The sequence below is a fragment of the Clupea harengus genome, chromosome 22 (genome assembly GCF_900700415.2).
Source record: "Clupea harengus chromosome 22, Ch_v2.0.2, whole genome shotgun sequence".
NCBI lineage: Eukaryota > Metazoa > Chordata > Actinopteri > Clupeiformes > Clupeidae > Clupea > Clupea harengus.
The window spans coordinates 5,785,536-5,806,862 of NC_045173.1; the positions used below are offsets into that span (position 1 = coordinate 5,785,536).

Consider the following 21,327-nt stretch of genomic DNA (forward strand, 5'->3'; position numbering starts at 1 on the left):
ATGATTGATAGTGGTTAATGGTTCCACTGCCTCATTCTGTATCTCTCAGACAGCACAAATCCTCATTCAAACAGAGCATCACCTACGGCCAATGAGGGTCTGCTCTTTTGTTTTGGACATTCCTGTAGACATTTTACTCATCAAGTACGCCTAAGATCCATGAGAGGGAGAGAAGGCTTTGAAGTATGTATATGTGTAGGTCTCAGAGAGCTGGCTAGTCCAGGAAGCCACAGAAGTGCAACACCTAACATATAAAATATATAACCGCGAGGCAAAACTCCTCACAAAATTAGCTTCCTTTAAATATAAGGATTTCATTGGTAAATGTAGTGTAAATACCTTTTCAAGGAGAAATACAAAGCATCTCCATTTGATGTTGAGGTTTAGCAAATGACAAGAATAACAGAAAACGGAGTTACAGACATAATAGGTTCTTTCTGACTTTACTTAGATGCCCTGCCTCGGTTTTCATTTTATTCATTTATATCATTTTAATAATCTAGACTAGAGTAAATGGTCCCATTTGAGCGAAGCCTACGATGGCAGTTGGGTACTGTAGGAATAGATGCGCTTTGCGGCACGCATGTCACCACCACTTGAGAAAGAGAGAGGAGTGTTCTCTCCTCATCCATCCTCATTCCCATTCGCTGCCTCTGTGTGTAGCCGTCAGCCTCCTCGGTGTTCTCGAGTTACATCTCAGCTTGCGGTTGCCAAGACGATCTCGGGGCTGTCCACCATAGAATTCCATCTTGTTCCGTCGTGTCACTGGATGGAATGTCGAGCTCCAGAAAGGAGTTCGATGTGAAGCAAATCCTTCGAATCCGATGGAGATGGTTCGGTCACCCCACATCACCACCACCACACAACCAGCCCCCGTTGGGAGACTTCTTCACTGGGAGAGGAACGGCAGGAACCTCTGGCGACCTACCTTCCGTTAGCGGCTGTTCCCCTTCCACTGGTGGTGCCAGTAACAGCAACGGCACAGGCTCGAGTAGTGCAAGCAGCGGGGGCGGCTCTGCGGGCAACCTTAACAACAACAGAAAGTTTGGAGACACGGGAAGGCAAAGTAACGGGCCAGTGCCCACGGGCGCCACAGCGTGTCCTCGCTCTTTTAGTCAGCAGGAGTGTCGAAGTCCCCCGGCTTTAGCCTGGATGCCTCCGCCACATTCTCGCTCGGTTCTTGGTGTGACTACTGAGGTCGCCCCGACGACTTCATCGGTGGAAAACGCCACGGGTGTGGAGGAAAACAACAACAACGTGGATTCTGATAGCAGTTCATGCAAGTAAATGGGCCAGTTTGTCTAGTAATAAGACGTACATTTTCAGTGTTATAAACCGAGTCCTAGAGCCTTGCGGTCTAGGAACAGATGTACAGGCAGATGTTTGCAATTGAATTCTTTGTTGAACTTGGTTTTATGTTACCTCTAGCGTAGGAAAGCAGTAGGCTATGTATCAAATTTCAGATATTAGACGAATATTGTCATGGCATACGGCGTTTAAAACGTCTGGGCGTGAACTTTTAGCTACTTTTAAGATACGCTTGAAATGCAATCATTCTAGTTAGTGTACATGCATATCTTTTTTGCTTGTCTGAGGCTTTCAGCATTGTGCATACACCCACCTTGTTTAGCAAATCGTTTCATATTATAATATGCCATCCGTTATCAGAGAGCGGGGTTATGGTATGCATATAGGATCAAAACCATAGACTATGTCTGATAACTGAGTCATAGTCTAAACTGACTTCACAGCCTGTGAGACAACGGTTGTTTTTCCATATATCGTGACGAAACATCCTTCGCAGCCACCCGGCAGGAAAGCCCTCATACTTTCAACGCAGGTTGGCATATATTTAATGTCTCAGCGGCGTGGTTTTCATATTAAGTCTAGTGAGTTAATGAATCATGTAATGGGTGTGGCATTTGCATTCTCTCACCTGATTTTCTGTAATCTAGTTACTTTTGTAGATTCAATTCTTCTTGAAATGGAGGGTGCGATAGGGTGCATATTTGTGTTGTGTGTTCGAAGTAATGATTCATCCGCTATACTCTTGATTGAAAGTGTTTTAATCAGGTATGAGTGTCTGACAAGGCAGGGTCTTAAATCCAACAGAACAAAAACGAAGAGCCATCGAAATGGTATGCTCCTATCAGTAGGAAAATTATATTGTAAGGATATGATCGCTATGAACACAAATCGGCGTCCTCATTCAGCATTTTTACCACTTGCCCTGCCATCGACGGTTGCTTCCCATATGTACAGGCAATTCATCCAGTCACAAGAGTCACATTCATACGCTGTCACCTCACACACAGGTCCTATTTCACCATACGGAACCTCTAAAGTCTGACGTTTTTATAGCGGACTCATCATGGCTGAATACAATGATTTATTGTTTGACCATGAGTAGACATGGCTTTGTACTGTATTGCTTCACATTGCCTGTTTCTTGTCTGAGCTGTTCTCTTACATAAATGTTTACTCTTAGATTATGTATGGATCCGTGCAATGCACAGAACTAGACATCAGTGTCATTTTTTTTGTATCAATTTGTGTAAAAATAGGTAATGCAGCAGATTATGCGTAGACACACATAGGCTACAAATCCTAATCACAAGGCTACTCTAATCTCCTGTATTATATATACTGTATGTTATCTGTGTACTTCACTGTAGACTACAGTTCATTCATGCAGATTCATGATATAAGTGAACTGATATCAGCATGTAGACAAAAGCAGAAGCCTCTCTGTGAACAAAGCCCATTGGAGAGTATGTTTGTGTATCAGTCTTGAAAGGAATTATTAGTCACTATGAGATTGAAGGTAGAAGCTTGAGGACAAGTGTGACTAGTCTCTGACCTCATTAGGTCTCCGACGCTCAACACTGATTTGCATCATCTCTCTCTGAGTGTCTGTATGTTTGTGGGGTTGGTGTTTAATCTAATGTAATTTGGGCGTGTTCATTTAGGGTATGATACAGCCTAATGGTCCTTTAACTGATATGAAGGAGTGCATCAATCAGCAGGAGGTCTGCCTGATGTAGTAAGAGTGACTGAAAACTGTCACACACACAAACCCATTATGTAGCAGGAGTGCTTTCTTCTTTTTTCTGTGTTGTGTCCAATGATGGTCGAAGTCAAGTGATGCCACAACTGGACTGGACCTGCGGTGCTTTTTTACTCTCTGATTATAAGAAAAGAAAGGAAATTCACAGAGGGAGTTAGCCAGTCGCACACAGGTCCTCTACAACAGGAGGGTCCCAAAAGAGAGACATAACTCGTGTAACGATACGACTGCTTCTCACCACAACCGCACCGTTAATTAGCTATATACACAAATACTCATAATCAATAAGAAATTACTATAATCAAAACAAATAATTCAAATACAATAATATTGTGACATCATTTCAAAATACGCAATTATACTATTTGTACAGCTCATGCATCACTCATCACACAGAAAACCACCATATAGACCAGTATGTAAAGGGTTCTACCCGGCACATGACAGAAATGATGAAAAGATTTTAAAACAGGAGCATACCTCTTCAGTGGGACAGTCACAAAAGAGGTAGATTCAAGATTCAAGTGTTTTATTTGTCACATACAACAAATGTAGTTAAATGTAAAAGGGTCTATGGCTCAACACTGTGCAAAAATATCACTGCCTGTGGGTAGAAACTCCTCCTAAGTCTCTCAGTCCTTGAATTTAGACTGCGTAGGCGTCTACCCGACGGCAACAGGGTGAAGAGGCTGGCATTGGGGTGTGTGTCATCCCTCATGATGTTTCTTGCCCTCGACTCCACCCTCTTATGGTAAATATCATGGACGGTGGGCAGGGACGCTCTGATAGTCCGCTCGGCTGAGCGCACCACCCTCTGAAGGTTGGCCTGGTCTTGGGCGGTACAGCTTCCGTACTAGACGGAGATGCATCCTGTGAGGACGCTCTCCACAGCTGAGGAGTAGAAGGTCCTCAGGATGGGAGGGGAGACCTTAAACTTCCTAAGCCTACGGAGAAAGTACAGCCGCTGCCTAGATGACTTTGTCACGTGTTGTGTGTGGAGGGTCCAGGTTAGGTCTTCAGTGAGGTGCACCCCCAGGTACTTAAAACTAGGGACCCTCTCCACAGGCTCCCCGCTGATGGTGAGGGGGGTGTACCCGCTGTCCTGCTTCCGCCGGAAGTCCACCACCATTTCCTTTGTCTTATTGATATTTAGGGCCAGATTGTTGGACTGACACCACAGTGCCAGGTCTGCCACTTGGTTCTGGTAGGGCTGCTCGTTGTTTTTGGAGATTAGACCCAGCACCACGGTGTCGTCGGCAAATTTAATGATGGAGGTTGAGCTTCCAGAGGCTGTGCAGTCATAGGTGTAGATGTTATACAGCAGCGGGCTCAGAACGCACCCCTGGGGGGAACCTATGTTGAGGGTCAGCGGCCCAGAGGTTACACCACCTCCTACTCTCACCACCTGGGGGCGGTCAGTGAGGAAGCTGAGCACCCAGTTGCACATATGGTGGTGATCCCCAGCGACCTCATCTTGATGACCAGGCGGAGGGGGACTATGGTATTGAAAGCTGAACTGTAATCAATGAACAGCATCCTCACATAGTGTCGTCCCCCCCCCACCCCCCCTGTCTGTTGCTGCCTCTACTGTCTCGTTGTTTTTGTGACAATGACAAATAAAGTACTTTGAACTTGAAGCACAAGACGAGTTCAGTGTTAAACTTTGACAATGGCAAGCGACACTGTCCTACTCTATAAGTAGATTAGCTAATGTATACGTTTGCAGTGTTTCTATTGATTGCAAATGATTAAACCAGACTAATATTTAAAAAGAATTATTCTCTGTCAGTGTTAGCTAGATGCATGGCAATGCTAACTCTGTTATCCCAAAAACAAGCCCACTGCTCCGAAAATAGGCGTCCTGGTCCAAGATGTAGAGAAGAGGAAGAACGATACAGTAAAGAGAGAGTATCTAACGTATCTAATCTCGCGAAATTTGACCACATCCATTGTTTGTCACAAAATTGAATAAGCTCTCGGGTATGTGGTTTCTGTGCGATACAATGGATAGCTAGGGATCAGCGGATCATGAGTAGCTGTTTGGGGAGAATCCGTATTTCCGCTGGGATCCGTATTGAAACCGGAGATAAGTACTTAATTCCGTTTAATGTATGCATTTGTAATTTGCTGCGGTATGTGGTGTACTGAATAGCACTGATATAATTATTTACATCTGTAAAAATGTATTTGATAGTCTGCATCTTGTTTTTGCACTCAGAGCACATCACCCCTAAACTCTAGGTCTAGCTAGCTTGTTAGCTATCCAGTTGCTCGCCAACTGACTAGTTTGTTACTTGCTGTTGCCACAGGCTTTTCTTATAGTCTTATAGAATCAAATGTTATATTATAAATATGCTGACATTCGCATATTTTACACAACGGGTGTGATCACTTGTCGGGGATGACAAGTTTTAACTAACCAGAGACCGGGATTACGTACTCACTTCCGGTTTCAATACGGATCCCAGCGGAAATACGGATTCTCCCCCGACAGATGTCGAGGCTGATTTGGTCATGGTTCGTTTGCTTACTCCCTTGGCGGTCGCACGCTGTGTTTGTGTCTTTATCTAGCAACCCAGGGTGACAAAATGGTACTGGAGAAATGGGCAGTGGACAGAATCCCTCAGGCCAAAACATAAACAGACATTCTGCTCTGGAACAGAAACTTTAAAGGAGAATATACTGGCTGTAGCATTGTTGTCAGAGAAGCTCTCTCTCTGGTCCTGTAATCACTGACATGTATTGTGTTCACTATGTTGAGTCTGTTTAACATGTTAAACTGAGGGAACTGATCAAATGCTCTCCTTCTCATGGTGTGATCTGATGTGAAGTCTAAGGCTAGGTGTGCCATATGTACCGGTAGGTGTAATTTGGCTGCTAACGTGTGGTCAGTGTGTCTGATAGTGTATGAACTGTAAGTCTCATAAAAGAAGGGGCTGTGGTTTGGGGGAGACTAATTTGTTTTCATAGATAGTTTCCTGGGGATTTGCTGTACCAGTGAGGCCATAATCAATCAAGTTCTTTGTTATTAAGGTTATGTGACGCTCATAAGTTGTGTGCATGTATGTGTATGATGTCCTTCCCATTACTTTTAGTGTTTGTATCCAGGGCTTTAGTGTGATTTTTAATTGGTACTGTTCTTTTGATCCCAGGATGAATTTTGCATTACCTTCAGTATCAAGGCCTGGCTTTTCAAGGGAACCAGGACATTTGTGTCAATTGGACATGATGCTGTGTGTGTGTGTGTGTTGTATCTGGTGCCATAGGCTAGCCTATTTTATGACCTCTCATTGCACAGTGTAGAGTAGGGGTGGGGGAAAAAATCGATTTTTCGATTTCTCTCGATTCTCTCTAGAACGATTCTGTCTCGATTCAGAAAAGTTCATAATCGATTTTTTAATAAAAAAAAATTAAAAAAAATAAATTTTAATTTTTTTTTTTTTTTTTTTTTTTTTTTTTTACACATTCATTTTGTGTTGAAATGCAAGCTGCATCGATTATTGCATTGTTCATTGAAAGTCATAATTGTGACAAGGGAAAGCTTTTTCTCTAATAAAAAATAGAGAAGGTAATTCATCTGTTGATTTTCTTTAATTATCAAACACAAAGTAGGAAGTGATTTGAGACTCTGAGTAGCAAACTCAGATGTTTTAAAAATCGACATGCATCGATAATCGTTTTATCGGTTTAGAATTGATAATCGATAATCGGTTTAGAATCGATAATCGGTGTAGAATCGATAATCGGTTTAGAATCGAATCGTTGACCACTGAATCGGAATCGAATCGAATCGTGAGGTGCCAAGAGATTCCCACCCCTAGTGTAGAGTGCAGCATTGAGGGTTGAAAGGTTGTAGAAGACAATGGAGATGGCAGGTGTTCCATTCTGCAGCGAAATATCTAATGAGAGGTAGAGAGCCCAGCAGTGTTGTGACCTTCTAAGAAAAGACTACTGTTGTATTGTGCTTGCATCCCTGGCCTTTTGAACTGGTCACCCAATTATCTCTCAGCCCTTTGACTTGGTACTCTCTCACCTTCCTCCACTGATATCCAGCACGTCATCCTTCCTCACTTCCTCTGTCTTTCACATAGGGCAAACACATGCACGTGTAGAGTGGACATATTTGAAAGGAATAAAGAGGAACATTAAGGGTTGTTGTGCTCTCATATTGTTCCTTCTGGAGGGCCCATAGAGTAATGTGACCTTTTACATATAATTGTAATGCTAATGACCCTGCCTCTAGCAGCAGTCCGTGCAATGACTCAGCTCTTCATAAAGAATTGACTGAGGATGATCATTAAGACATTTTGCAGAGCATCGAAATGATGTGTGAAGTGTGTGCTTACGTATGAATGAATGTTAGCATGGGAATGAATGGGACTTAGCAGTGGAGAATGTGATTTGAGTGAATTTTGGCCTTGGGTGCTACTTTGATGTGACGTCTGTAGGAGTCAGACAGACTCATAGAGCCATTAGGGAGGTGTGCTTCTCCGTCTCAGAGCTTTTAGCACTAACACAGCCCAGAAGGAAGACACTGGAAGGGCCAGATCCCCCTCCCATCACTCAGCCCTCCTAGACTAAATTCTCACTTTCTCTCGCTACCCCCTCTCCCTTTCTGTCTTTTTTTTTTGGTCTCTGTCACTCTCTTAGTCTTCAATTGTCTTTAAATGGCTGGCACTGAATGATGCACGAAATGAACTATCTCTCTAACTTTATTATGTCTTAAAGATTATGCTCATTTTCAGTGTCCATAAATGTATTTTGGGGTCTACTAGAAAAGATTTACATGCTTCAATGTTCCAAAACCACATTATTTTTCATTTCTGGAATTCCATCGAGGCGTTTCAGGCAGCAGACAAAAGTGGTTTCTGCGGGAGAGTTACTCCCTCTGGTGTGTACCTTGTGCTTTGTAACTTTGCAGACTGTTTACGTGCACAAAAACACATATAACACACACATCCTCTTTAACTGCCCTGTGTGCCTCAAACAACACTCACAACTACAATGCAGACACCGGCAAACATACAAGATAGAGATTACATACAAGGTAGCGTTATGTGTAAACATAGCTACATAGTCTACGTTAGTGTTGGGCTAATACACAAGCTACATTAGTAGCTAGCTACGTTGGCTACGTAGTTCAAGAAAATATCAAATTCCCCCCAAAACAAACCGGATAATTACCTGTCCAACAGAAATGCAGCAACCATGGCGTCACACTTCAGGCCCTTCAACTCCCACAGTTGTGGTTCTTATCTCCTCTCATGCCCCCAGACTCCTGGCTGAGTGGTCGGTCGACTGTCAGCCAGACTGAGAGGAGGCATGTGTGGTTGCTTTGCCCGCCCAATCCATCAGAATATTTTCTTTTTATTGCCAGATCATCTGATGTATTTATTTCATTTCAATTCAAGAGAATTTCAAGAAATATATCAAAAATGCTTCTACAATAAATCTCCTACCCTGCCTTTGATGTTTGTCAGCGTGGCTCCATAAATAGAGTAGATTTTCACAGTGATATTTTATTTTAATGCAAATGCAATTTGTGTGTGTTTTGGCCCAGGACGTCCAACAGCAGTCAGACGCTGTCCTCATGCGCCTCGATGGAGCCGTGTGTCCCCGAAGAGATGTTCCAGGCGCTGAGCCACGCTGAGCACACCTTCAGACGCATGGAGACGTACCTCAGGACACGGCAGCTGTGTGACGTGGTGCTGATCGCCGGAGACCGCAGAATACCGGCGCACAGGTAGCATACAGGCACACACACACACACACACACACACACACAGGAGAACACATGTACTCCCCCTACAGGTGTGGTCCTGCACGCTCTCAAGAAAACACATGCATGGGCAGTGGGAGGATGTCACCTTTAACTCATGGACAGGGCTCTCTTCCTAACGGGGTTCACTGGTCAAAAACAAGATATCTTGCCTGATCAAATAATTATGACCGCTGCTGGGGCCTCTTTCCCCGATCATTACAACCAGTTCAGTAACACACACACACACACACACACACACATACACACACACACACACAATCATTTTGACTAGTCTGTTTTCATGTAGAGTGGATAATGCTGTATTATAGATCAAAACTTTTGGTCTCAAAGTGTGCTTATAATGTAGCTTAGCAGTGCACAGGTTAATGCAATCAATATTTACTGAGAAGCAGATCACTACTTTTAAATGAACTCAAAAAACAACAACAACCCAACCCAACAAACAAATCCATTGAAGCATTGTGAAGCTCAGTTTTGCATAGAGGAGCAGCTGGTGCTCTACAGGCAGGAACACAGCCCTGGGGAGTAACAGCTTCAGGAATCAAAGAAGTGATGAGAGGAGAGGAGAGGCTCTCGGCTCATGCTCCAAATGGCCTCATGTTTCACTGGCCAGAATGTTGGTGTGATGCCCCTCGGAACCAGCCGTTAAAGCTCCAAATGATTCATCTTTTTTTTCTTGTCAGTTGAAACAATACTGAGAGCAGTGTGTTCTTCATTGACAACACACGCAATGCGTTGATTATATGGCAATAGCTCTCTGACTGTGTGTGCTGACAAAGCATCTGGTAACATGTGACATTAGGACAGTGTTGACCTCTGCAGGATGTCGGGGCGTTTGATGTGGTTTGCAGAGAGTCAAAACCGCACCAGTGGGAGAGAGATAATGGGTTCAGTTTATCTAACCATGCTCTGGGGTTTGTCATTATTTCACACAGGCTCCCTATATTCATAGGGAAGATTTCATATGCATATATCCGCACATTCTGAAACATTCTGCACCTAAAAACTATAAACACACTTTTTAGACCACTATGGAGTTTTCCCTATGTGTAATCAATGTCCCAATCTTTAATCTTTCAATTTGAGAGCGTTATTTATTAATTTAATGTTCAGATTTTTTAATGTTTTCCCTCAAAACCCCTGTTCGCGTTCAAATGTGCTCTGCTTCTGCAGTTGCATGCACAAATGTCCTGTCATTTGATAGGGTAATTTCACAGCAATCTCAAAGGGAGCACAGAAATCTGTGAGCAGAAGACGTGCTAGCGCACAGCCTGAGTGCAAGGAGGATTCAAACGGAAGCACAAGACATTTGTGCAAGCAACAGCATTTCTGAGTGCAGACAAACAGTTTTGAGCAGGAACAGAGGAAATATGCACGCCAGCAGGGCTTTTGAGGGGAAAGCATCCGTACATGGAATAAATAAATAATGCTCTCAAATTGAAAGACCATGTTCTTGATTAAAGATAAGACAATGAACTCCATAGACCACTAGCTAAACATGGTTCCATATGGCTTGATTCATTATAGTTCAATATCATTATTCATTATCATTATTCATCATTATCTACCGTTAATTAATGATGTATTTTAATTATTAAGTGCTACATTTTACATGGCGGCATCTCATGACACACAAACTAGTGAACTTTCTCTTTCTTTACCTCTTCCCTCCTTTCTTTCTGTCTCCCATTCCCATGTACAGGCTGGTTCTGTCCTCCGTGTCCGACTACTTTGCTGCCATGTTTACCAGTGATGTGCGAGAAGCCAAACAGGAGGAGGTCAAGATGGAAGGTGTGGACCCAGATGCATTGTGGGTCTTGGTTCAATATGCCTACACAGGTAAGGCTTCAGAGCTCAATCGTCAGTGTCAGCACAAAATACATTTCCCTTGTTATGAGGTCAAGCACACCAGTTATACTGAATATAAATTCAGCGGTTTAAGAGAGTTAAGATCAGTCATTCAGGGGAATTAGACACCCTCCAGACTTCAGATGAAAAGAGCCCCCCCCCTCCCTTCCTTTTATCTCAAACCAGAGCCCCATTTCCTCTAACTTGCTCCTCATATAATTGCAATGGCAGACTTCTGCGAGCAGTCAGCCAAACATGCCCTCCTTTTGCTGCAGCCCACCCCAGTCATTAGACACAACTGTCTTACATATGGGACGTGTTCCTGCTGATACGCATACATATTTCACACACATGCTCACGTGAAGACGCAGCTCATCTCTTCTGTCAGGAATTCAGAATTGAAGCTTTTAATCCGTTGGATTTATATCTAACTGTTCTCTTAAGCAGAGAGGATTGTTGATGCCATTTTGTGTACAGATTTACGTTTCTATGTAACAGAGTGGGAAATATGTTTACACATTCAGAAAGACTGAACAGGGTATATTTATTTTTTGTCAAATCGATATTTCGACTACATTATGAATCTTTATATAAATGTATACTACTTTATATGTCATTATTGGCAATACAAAATCTACACAAGATTTCAAAGATGTGACCAGAGTGAAACAATAGTGCTTATCTTGCTGTAGACTGTTTTAAAGCTAATGCTGAAGCAAAGAACACAAATGGAATCACAAATTGTCGTTATGAACATTGGTTATAGATGGTCATTACTCAGTAGCAGACTGTGGACTGTCAGTGAAACAGGCAGATATTGACTGTTAAAAACACAGAACGTGCCCTATAATGCACTGGACATTGGTCATGGCATAAGCATCTGCTGCCTTCCAGGTCTGTGACACACACCCACACACACACATGTTCCCACACATACACACACATACACACACACACACACATATACACACACACACACACACACACACACGTTCCCCCACATACACACACACACACACACACATACACACATACACACACACACATGTTCCCCCACATACACACACACTTACACACTTACACACACACACACACACTCACACATACTCACACATACACACACACACACACACACACACACGTACACGTTCCCACACACACACACACACACACAGACACACACACACGCACACTCACACTCACACCCAGTGTGCTGTGTTTGTGAGCAGGGCGTCTGGAGCTGCGAGAGGACACCATTGAGAGCCTGCTGTCGGCCTCCTGTCTGCTGCAGCTCTCTGCAGTGGTGCAGGCCTGCTGCTCCTTCCTCATGAAGCAGCTGCACCCCTCCAACTGTCTGGGCATCAGATCCTTCGCCGACGCACAAGGCTGCCAGGACCTGCACAAAGTAGCACACAACTACACTATGGTGAGATACATTTGGACATTTCTAACGTACACCACACATTCTGACCGCGTGTATGTGGACACACTCTCACAAACACACACGCAAACACACACATGCAGGTCAAATGGCACCCACAGTGATGCAGCAGAGTGAATTATAAATGGTACATTTCCACTTAACCCATGCTAATGTGAGGCTGTAAAACTGTGATAAACATTTTCCAGTGCTCACTCAGTGGAACAGTGCTGCTGGCTCTGTGTAATATGTCAAAGCAGCCAGGGGTTCTCGCTGTGTGTGTGTGTGTGTGTGTGTGTGTGTGTGTGTGTGTGTGTGTGTGTGTGTGTGTGTGTGTGTGTGTGTGTGCGTGAGTTGTTTATGTATTTTGGGTCAGACAAGTCTGGCTATGTCCTGTTTGATGTTGTTTTGCTCTGGAAAGAATCTCATTCAGAAATATAACACATAATAGCACACTCAGAGTTACCAGTGGGGTTACCATGGAAACTGTGGGTGGGGGGGGGGACACTTAATTTGCCCCATTTCTTCTCCATCTCCTCTGTCTTCTCAGTCTAATGTCTCGCTGTTTCTCTGGCTTGTATTTTAATCATGTTTGTGTGTGTTTTCGTTTTTTTTTTTTTTTCTTTTAGCCCTTTTCCTATTTTCTTACCCTATACTTGTTCTGTATGTCTTTCTCTCTTTCTCTCTCTCTACACTGTCTTGTCTACACAACAGCCATGTATTTTCCTTTCTCTCCCTCTCCCACTATGCTTTCAGTTCTGGTGCTGTAACCACTGGAGTAACATGTCACATTTAAACTAGAACATCTCAGTTTGGCCACCACCTCTGTTTCCATTTTAAAACCTCATTTCTGTAAATGCAGTCACTCCAGGTAGATCTCATTAAAATGCGCCCAGACCCCTGATGGTCTTGCCGTCTCTGTCTCTGCAGGAGCACTTCCTGGATGTGATGCGCAATCAGGAGTTCCTGCTGCTCCCTCCGTCTGATATTGAGAAGCTGCTGGCGTCTGATGACATGAACGTGCCAGAGGAGGAGACCGTGGTCCAGGCCCTGCTCAGCTGGGTGCGCTACGACTGCACCGCCCGCCAGGACCACCTCCCCAACCTGCTGGCACACATCCGCCTGCCACTGCTGCACCCACAGGTCAGACAGGAGGTGGAGTATAGCATTCACTTCAGCACACAAAACATACAGGGACTCACTCACTCACTCATTTACCCAGCCCATACAATCAACACCCAACCACAGAAACTCACTATCTCATGCAAATTAAACATGAATACACACTATATGATCAGTTATCTGTGTGTGTGAATGGATGTGATTTTTATTTGATACATAGATTCATACCAGAATTACACACCAGAATATGAGACGTGTGATTCGGACCGGGGTGTGTTTATGTCCTTAGAAAGAGAGATTATGTGTGCGTGTGTGTGCTTGTGTGTGGATTTTGCATGCGTGCTGTGTTTTGGTGCTTGCTGTGTTATCAGTCTTTTTGAGGGCTTGAGGAGATGGTGTATTCTCTCTCTCCCCCCCCCTCTCTCCTCACCTCCCCACACCGAACCCAAGCAGAGAAACGGTGCTAACCTGCTCCTGCTCTTTCATCCTCCACTGGAGGTCTAAAGAGGATTTCCTTATCATGCACACTCACTGCCTCAGGAATCTATCAAGTGCAGAGCTAAGAAAACAAACCACACAAACACACACACAGTTTACATTCACCACACACACACACACACACACACACACACACACACACACACAGTTTACATTCACCACACACACACACACACACTGAAAAGGTTGCAGTATACAAATAAAACACACTGGAACTGCATCAGCGGTATGAGTCGCATTGTCATTGTCAAGTTCCAAGCACACTGCCCATGTGTCTGTTTTACTAAACTAACGTGTAGAGTTGATGCGGGTTGCACTCCCGTCACAGCATTTCTGCACTCATAGACTGATATGTATTTTTTCCACATTGACTTTCACTGTGTTGACAGTTTTTGTGACAGAGAATAAATGGAGGTCAAGCAAGACTGCTGTTGGCTCTCCACTACCTCTCTGTCATGAGGTGATTGATCCGTGGGGAAGGTCACCTGAAAAGTAAACAAGCATCTCATAGCTGGAACTTCAAAAATATAAATGATGGCTTACTGAGGCCCTGTGACCCACTGCTGAATTTTGTGTCTGTGTGTTTGCGTGTGTCTGTTTGCATCCGTGTGTGTGTGTTTGTGTGTTAACATGTGTGTGTTTGTGTGTGTGTGTCTGTCTGTGTGTGTGTGTGTGTGTGTCTATTTGCGTGTGTGTGTGTGTCTGTGTGTGTGTGTCTGTGTTTGTGTGTGTGTGTGTGTCTGTCTGTCTGTGTGTGTGTGTGTGTGTGTGTGTCTGTTTGCGTGTGTGTGTGTGTCTGTGTCTGTGTTTGCGTGTGTGTGTGTCTGTCTGTGTGTGTGTGTGTGTGTCTGTTTGCGTGTCTGTGTGTGTGTGTCTGTGTGTGTGTGTGTGTGTGTGTGTGTGTGTGTGTGTCTGTTTGCGTGTGTCTGTGTGTGTGTGTGTCTGTGTTTGCGTGTGTGTGTGTGTGTGTCTGTGTGTGTGTCTGTGTTTGCGTGTGTGTGTGTGTGTGTGTGTGTCTGTGTGTTTGCGTGTGTGTGTGTGTGTGTGGCTCGCTCCACAGTGCAGCTCCAATAAAAATGTAAATCCACTGTTCTCTGGTCCCTGGCTGCCATGGCAGCTTTATATTCTCTTCTGTAGCCATTAGATCGTTTTTCATTTCTCCTGTGTGCATTATTTATGGATTCATATATATTTATATTGGGCTGAAGCCGTTTCTCCGTGGAGCAGAGCTCTGAAGGTGACAGCCTCTGCTGCGAAGATGCTAATGAGCATGTTCTGTGGGCCAGGCTGCGTGACCTCATCACATTTGGGTTTCAAGAGAAGGGGATGAGAAATGAGGAGAGAGTAGGGTGGGGGGGGTGTGATGGATGGATGGGTCGACAGAACGGCTGGGTGGAGTGATGGATTAATGGATAGATAGACAGGGGTTGTAAATATGACAGTGTGACAGAGTTAGGAGGTGTCGATTGACGAGCTGACGGAAGAGATGTGTGATGTGACTGGGTGAGTAGATTGGATGAAGAGGTTACGTTAAGGGAGTGGAACATGACATAGATGACTTGCTGAATCAAGGGACTGAGGAACAGAGGGCCCAAATGAAGCGACTGCCCACCGATGAGAATGGGAAGGGACAGAGACACTATAGGAGCCTGTAAGGACTTGGGCCGAGGTTGGTCTGACAGCTTTCCTTCATGAAACAAAAGGATGAATAGAACTATTGCATTCACCAAATGACTGTTTTTCTCTCACACACTATCTCTGTCCCTCAGTCTGTCTGTCTGTCTATGTGTGTTTATATCTATAAATCCTTCTGTTTTTCTGTCTCTGTAACCCTAACTAGAGGTGGAAGGGTGAGTCTGGGTAAAGGTTGGTATTCATTAGGAGAGGATCAGAGCAGCAGAGCGGCTTTTCTGTAATTAAAAGTAGCCGCTTAGCAGCCTTGTGTTGGAGCGAGGGATGATAAGAGCAGGGAAGGAAAGCGGGAGCAACAAGCGGAGGGCTCATTAATGGGGCTTGAGAGGTGTCATTTTCACATGGATTAGACGGCTGAGCCACCAGGGGACACACTGATGTTTATGTATGAGGCAGGCTTGGATAATGACCCCGTTTCTTCCCCATTCTCTTGCTTTCTCTATCTTGCTAGAGAGAGAGAGAGAAAGTACTCTCTGATGCTGCAAGTCAGGTTACCATCCAGCTCAGGGTGTCTGGGAATAGCATTTATTTGTGTCTGTGTGGGTGTAGGATTGCTTGCTACCCTCCCCCTTTAGTTGATATTTTCTGTGGTGTAAGTAGGTGACTCCTTCCAGGGAAAGTATGAGCTGTGTAGGACTCAAGGGTAATGTAGTGTGTTTCTGTTTTTGGTTTTGTAGTTCTTGGCCGACATGGAATCCAACCCACTGCTGAGGGACAGCGTGGAGTGCCAGCGGCTGGTGATGGAGGCCATGAAGTACCACCTGCTGCCTGAGCGCCGGCCCCTCCTGCAGAGCCCCCGCACGCGGCCCCGCAAGTCCACCGTGGGGGCCCTGTTCGCCGTGGGGGGCATGGATGCCACCAAGGGTAAACACAAGCAACACTTACAGTACACTACAATCGCAGTGATGGAAACTAAACTATGCCTGTGTCTCTCCCTGTTTTACACACACACACACACACTATCTCTCTCGCTCCATCTGTGCAGCCAGGCTTTGGTAGTATGACCTTCATTACACATGGGAGATCTTTAATCTTTTGAAATTAAAGCTCAAATTAAAATGGAAAGAGTTTAGTAGACACTGTTCATTTACTGGATCCACTTAATCTGGCTGCGTCTGTGTATGATGTTCTCTCAGACGCGTCTCTATTGCTAAGCAAGAGGCTTCAAAAACATCATCTTAACATCCTCAATCACCTGGGGTGTTCTCACTTCCTTTATTCCTCAAACGTTCCTCCCTGCCGGTCTAGATCCTCTAATATAAACGTGAAGGAAGTGAGAAAGGAATATTGCAACGAGGATGGAGGAATCAAGGGCATACATGAAAAATGAGATGTACTTCTAGATGTCCTAGCACATTAGTCTGGAATTGCTGTCGCAGTACAGCAGAGTCCTCTATGTCAGCGGAATCCAGCGACACCATGCCATTAGAAGCTGTTGTAGAAATGAAATTGCAGACTCAATATCACGTCACTGATAGTTCCTTGCTTACACTAAGAAATACCATATTTATGTGTTTGTGTGTGTGTGTGTTGATTAGGTGCTACGTCTATAGAGCAGTACTGTTTGCGGAGGGACACGTGGAGACAGGTGGCTGTGATGAGCGGCCGCAGGCTGCAGTTCGGGGTGGCTGTACTGGACGACCGTCTCTACGTGGTGGGGGGGCGAGATGGCCTGAAGACCCTCAACACAGTGGAGTGCTACAATCCCCGCAGCAAGACCTGGAGCGTGATGCCCCCCATGTCCACCCACCGGCACGGCTTAGGTACGCTTCCCTCTTACGACTCTACCACCGCTTCTTCACTGTTCATGCATATTCTTGGCTGCCACTGCCTGGGCCAGCGTGGCAAACTGAAAAGGCTTTAAGGAGGGAATGAAAGGAGATTGTGTGCCGTCTTCTGTTTGAATTCTACTGTGGGATTAGATTCTGACGCGCGCAGACAGATGTGCCAGTTTGCTTCAGGAGTTGTGTATGTTTGAGAGTGTGTTCATTTGATTTCCCATGTGGTGGAATTAGAGCTCAAGCAGCATCTGTGTTGTGCAGCTGTTCTCACTACTAAATCCCTCAATCACTGACGTGTCAAAAAGCAGTTATCTGCCCTGTAATCACTGGATGTGTGTGAATGCTTGTGCCTGATGGAGAGGGAGAGAAGGAACGGTAAAGTCAAGAGAGAAAGAGAGAGCAGGTTTTGAAGAGTGGGAGGAACCTGTGAGTCACATTACCAAAGGCTCCCTCTGTTTGTACACACGGTATTAGCCAAAAGCAGCCCCCCTTCAGTGATTGAATTAATCAGCAGCTTAGTGTCATTGTCTGAAATTCATGTTTCCTAAAAAATGTCCACCAAATTGAAGTCAACAGCTTTCTCTTTTCGCGTGTGTGTGTGTGTGTGTGTGGTGTGTGCTGTAGGTGTAGCGGTGTTGGAGGGACCAATGTATGCAGTGGGGGGTCATGATGGCTGGAGCTATCTTAGCACTGTGGAGCGCTGGGATCCTCAGGCACGGCAATGGAGCTTTGTGGCTTCCATGGCAACACCTCGGAGCACTGTGGGGGTTGCAGTCCTCAACAGCAAGTAAGTGCCTTTGTGTGTGTGTGTGTGTGTGTGTGTGTGTGTGTGTGTGTGTGTGTTATTCCACCAGAGAAAATACGGAATTGGAGGCTTAAGTATATATTCTAATTTTGAAAATGTAAGGTATACGTGCACAGTATGAAAGCACAGTATGTTTACACAAGATGTTAAAGTATGGATATAGTATATGACTCTACTGTATGTATAATCTGGTTTGGTGTGTCTATGCAGTTTTTGATTGTGTATGTGTGTGTTGCTCAGGCTGTATGCAGTTGGGGGCAGGGACGGAAGCTCGTGCCTGAAGTCAGTGGAGTGTTTCGACCCACACACCAACAAGTGGAGCAGCTGTGCACCCATGGCTAAGCGGCGTGGGGGCGTGGGTGTAGCCACCTGGAACGGCTTCTTGTATGCTATCGGCGGCCATGACGCTCCCGCCTCCAGCCTGGCCTCCCGTCTGTCTGACTGCGTGGAGAGGTGAGGGGTCGGAGGGCAGCACGGTGTCAAAGGGCGAATGCAATGCCACAGTTGGAGGGAAATTAGGCTTTTGTAGAAGGAGCTGTGGTTTTTACAGTGTTTGTGTTCAAGGACACCAAGAATGGTCGATTTTATATGCCTGCTAAGAACTCCTGTGAGCAGCTGAACTACTCTAAGATTAACTCTACTGGGGACGCTTAGTTACTTGTGTGCATGGAATGTAAGTCGAAATGTAAGGATGAATGAGCGACACTAAGAGGGTTGCCTAGGTGATCTTCCCAGGAACAAAGTGCCCAAATATCCACTTTCCCAGTCCATGGTTTACAGGTGACCGCTCCACTGGGTAAATGTCTAGCCTGGCACTGACAGACCACAACTCAGCTTTGTTTTCACTGGAATTATGGTCTAGGAGCCCAGAGGAAGCTTGTATTTGTATTTGTATTTGTATTGCCCTTGACACCCATGTGAATCCATTTACAGGATTCTGAGAAATAAATCATAGTAGAAAATACAAAGTCCACAGAAATCCATACAGAGATGAAAGGAACCCCCCAAAGACAATCTTTCCGACTGTAAAGCTATGAGTCAATATAGGCAGCCAGCTCCCCTTTTGAAAACTATCCACCATTCATCCTTCATCACAGGCCTTTGTATCTCTGGTTTGCAAACTGAATGACATTCGGGTGACATTGAGACTGTGAGTACTTATGTTTCTTTGTGTGTGTTTGGAGATGAAGTTTTGTGTGAATCTGTTCACACCCCCCACCATCTCTCTCCAGGTATGACCCAAAGACAGACACCTGGACTGCGGTCGCTCCCATGAGCCTCAGCAGGGATGCAGTGGGAGTGTGTCTCCTTGGTGATCGTCTCTATGCAGTGGGTGGGTACGATGGGCAGTCGTATCTCAACACTGTGGAGGCCTACGATCCCCAGACCAATGAGTGGACACAGGTAACCAAGGGAACGAGTCATCACTTCTGTGTCTAACTGCTTCTTTGTGAGTCACCCCATATCTCTGTCTCTCTCTCTCTTTCTCTCTCTCTCTGTCTCTCTCTCTCTCTCTCTCTCTCTCTCTCTCGCGCGCACTCTCTATCATCTGTTGTGCGCTTCAGCTCTTGTCATACCTCTCCCTGACTTACCACAGTGTCAGAGCATGCTCTCTTTCTCTTTTGCTCTCCATCCATGTCTTCCTTCCTCATGGCCATGTCTCTGCAATCGCCAACATATTTTATGTCTCGCTGTGCCCACCCCCTTTCTCCTTCATGCCATGGTAATGAAGACGAAGCTGTGTTGTGTTCATGCCCTGTTATTATGGAAATGGAATTCATGCCGCTGACAGTAGGTAGACAACGTTAGTGGTAGCCTCTCTTTCGCTCTCTCACTTTCTTACTCTCTCTCTCTCACTCTCTCTCTCTCTCACTCCCTCCAACAGTCCCCTGTTCTTTAGCTTTTCAAATTGGGGCAGGTACTGCTGAGCCATGTACATTATTAAGATGTCCTGCACAAGATGTCCTTCTTTTACACTGACCTTGTACTAAAATGTCTCTCTCTCTCTCTCTCTCTCTCTCTCTCTCTCTCTCTCTCTCTCTCTCTCTCTCTCTCTCTCTCAGGTGGCACCATTGTGCTTGGGCCGAGCTGGTGCATGTGTGGTGGCAGTCAAACTCTAAAACCATGTTCAGCCTCACAACATTTTCTTTGTAGCAGTTTCCAGGGAGCGGTTCAGCACTCCCACAATACAGAATGTAAACTCCTCCTCACTCAAGACACTAGGTGTGGACATGCAGTCAAAACACACACATAACACGTGCAAAGGGATCTGCTCCTCGTGAGAAGAAGAGGTCTGACTGTAGTGGATCTTAATTGGGTTGCAGTGTTCTCCATTCCTTCAGGCTCTCAGTCATGCTCTCATTCACATGCTCCGTCACCCGGCTCACCCTGCATATCCAGGGCAGGCTGAGTGGATGCTGGCTCTGCCCTGTTTGCAGCCAAGCACGAGACACCAGCTGCTCAGCACAGCATAGAGCATCTGAGAGGAGCTCACCAGCTTGAAAGGACCACCACTGTCCTGCATCTGAGAGGAGCTCACCAGCTTGAAAGGACCACCACTGTCCTGCATCTGAGAGGAGCTCACCAGCTTGAAAGAACTACCACTGTACTGCATCTGCTGGAAGAGGATTTCAGGGGTAGTCCCAAAAGATTTTCTGCATATCAACTCTGGATTAGGCTGGCAGTAACCGATGAGGATGACAGTGAGATGAAATGATTGTTGAGGTTATATTTAACTGATATTCAGCTGTATGTGTCCCTGTAGGCAGCTGCTTCTGCTGGACGTTAATTAAAGTGGAGGGTAGAAAAGGAAGGCTCAGCCTGTTCTCCACTCCCTCTCTCTCCAGCAGTGGCTATTATACATTCCAGTTGCACTTATTCTTTCATATAAGCCACTTCCATTACCCTCCAGCAATGCGCACACATACACACACACTTACACTTACACACATACCCACACACACACACACTCACTTACACACACACACTCACTTACACACACCCACACACTTACACAGGCTCACTTCTCTCTGCTCCACACACACACACACACACTTACACAGGCTCACTTCTCTCTGCTCCACACACACACACACACACACACACACACACACACACACACTTACACACACACTTACACAGGCTCACTTCTCCCTGCTCCACACACACACACACTTACACAGGCTCACTTCTCTCTGCTCCACTTGTCATCTTTTCAGCTGTCAGTGGTAGGGAAGTGGGATGGAACATAAAAGCCAGAGATGAATTAGTTATTGCCAGTGCTCCTCACAGAGGGGGAGAAAACAAACGGGT

General features: G+C 45.2%; 1 protein-coding gene across 2 annotated transcripts; it reads left to right on the plus strand.

Moving 5' to 3' along the window:
• Positions 1 to 468: 468 nt before the first annotated feature.
• Positions 469 to 21,004, plus strand: klhl5 (kelch-like family member 5). 2 transcript variants are annotated; one of them, XM_031559223.2, is made up of 11 exons: positions 469 to 1,283; positions 8,628 to 8,810; positions 10,552 to 10,688; positions 11,927 to 12,123; positions 13,048 to 13,272; positions 16,107 to 16,293; positions 16,968 to 17,192; positions 17,835 to 17,997; positions 18,256 to 18,468; positions 19,248 to 19,419; positions 20,079 to 21,004. In XM_031559223.2, exons 1-11 carry the CDS (start codon positions 775 to 777, stop codon positions 20,133 to 20,135), a joined length of 2,268 nt encoding a protein of 755 aa, XP_031415083.1. In that variant the 5' UTR covers positions 469 to 774; the 3' UTR covers positions 20,136 to 21,004. The 2 variants fall into 2 exon arrangements, with proteins under 2 accessions (XP_031415083.1, XP_012686745.2); XM_012831291.3 differs by having other exon boundaries at positions 479 to 1,283; positions 13,048 to 13,260.
• The last annotated feature ends 323 nt before the right edge of the window (positions 21,005 to 21,327 follow it).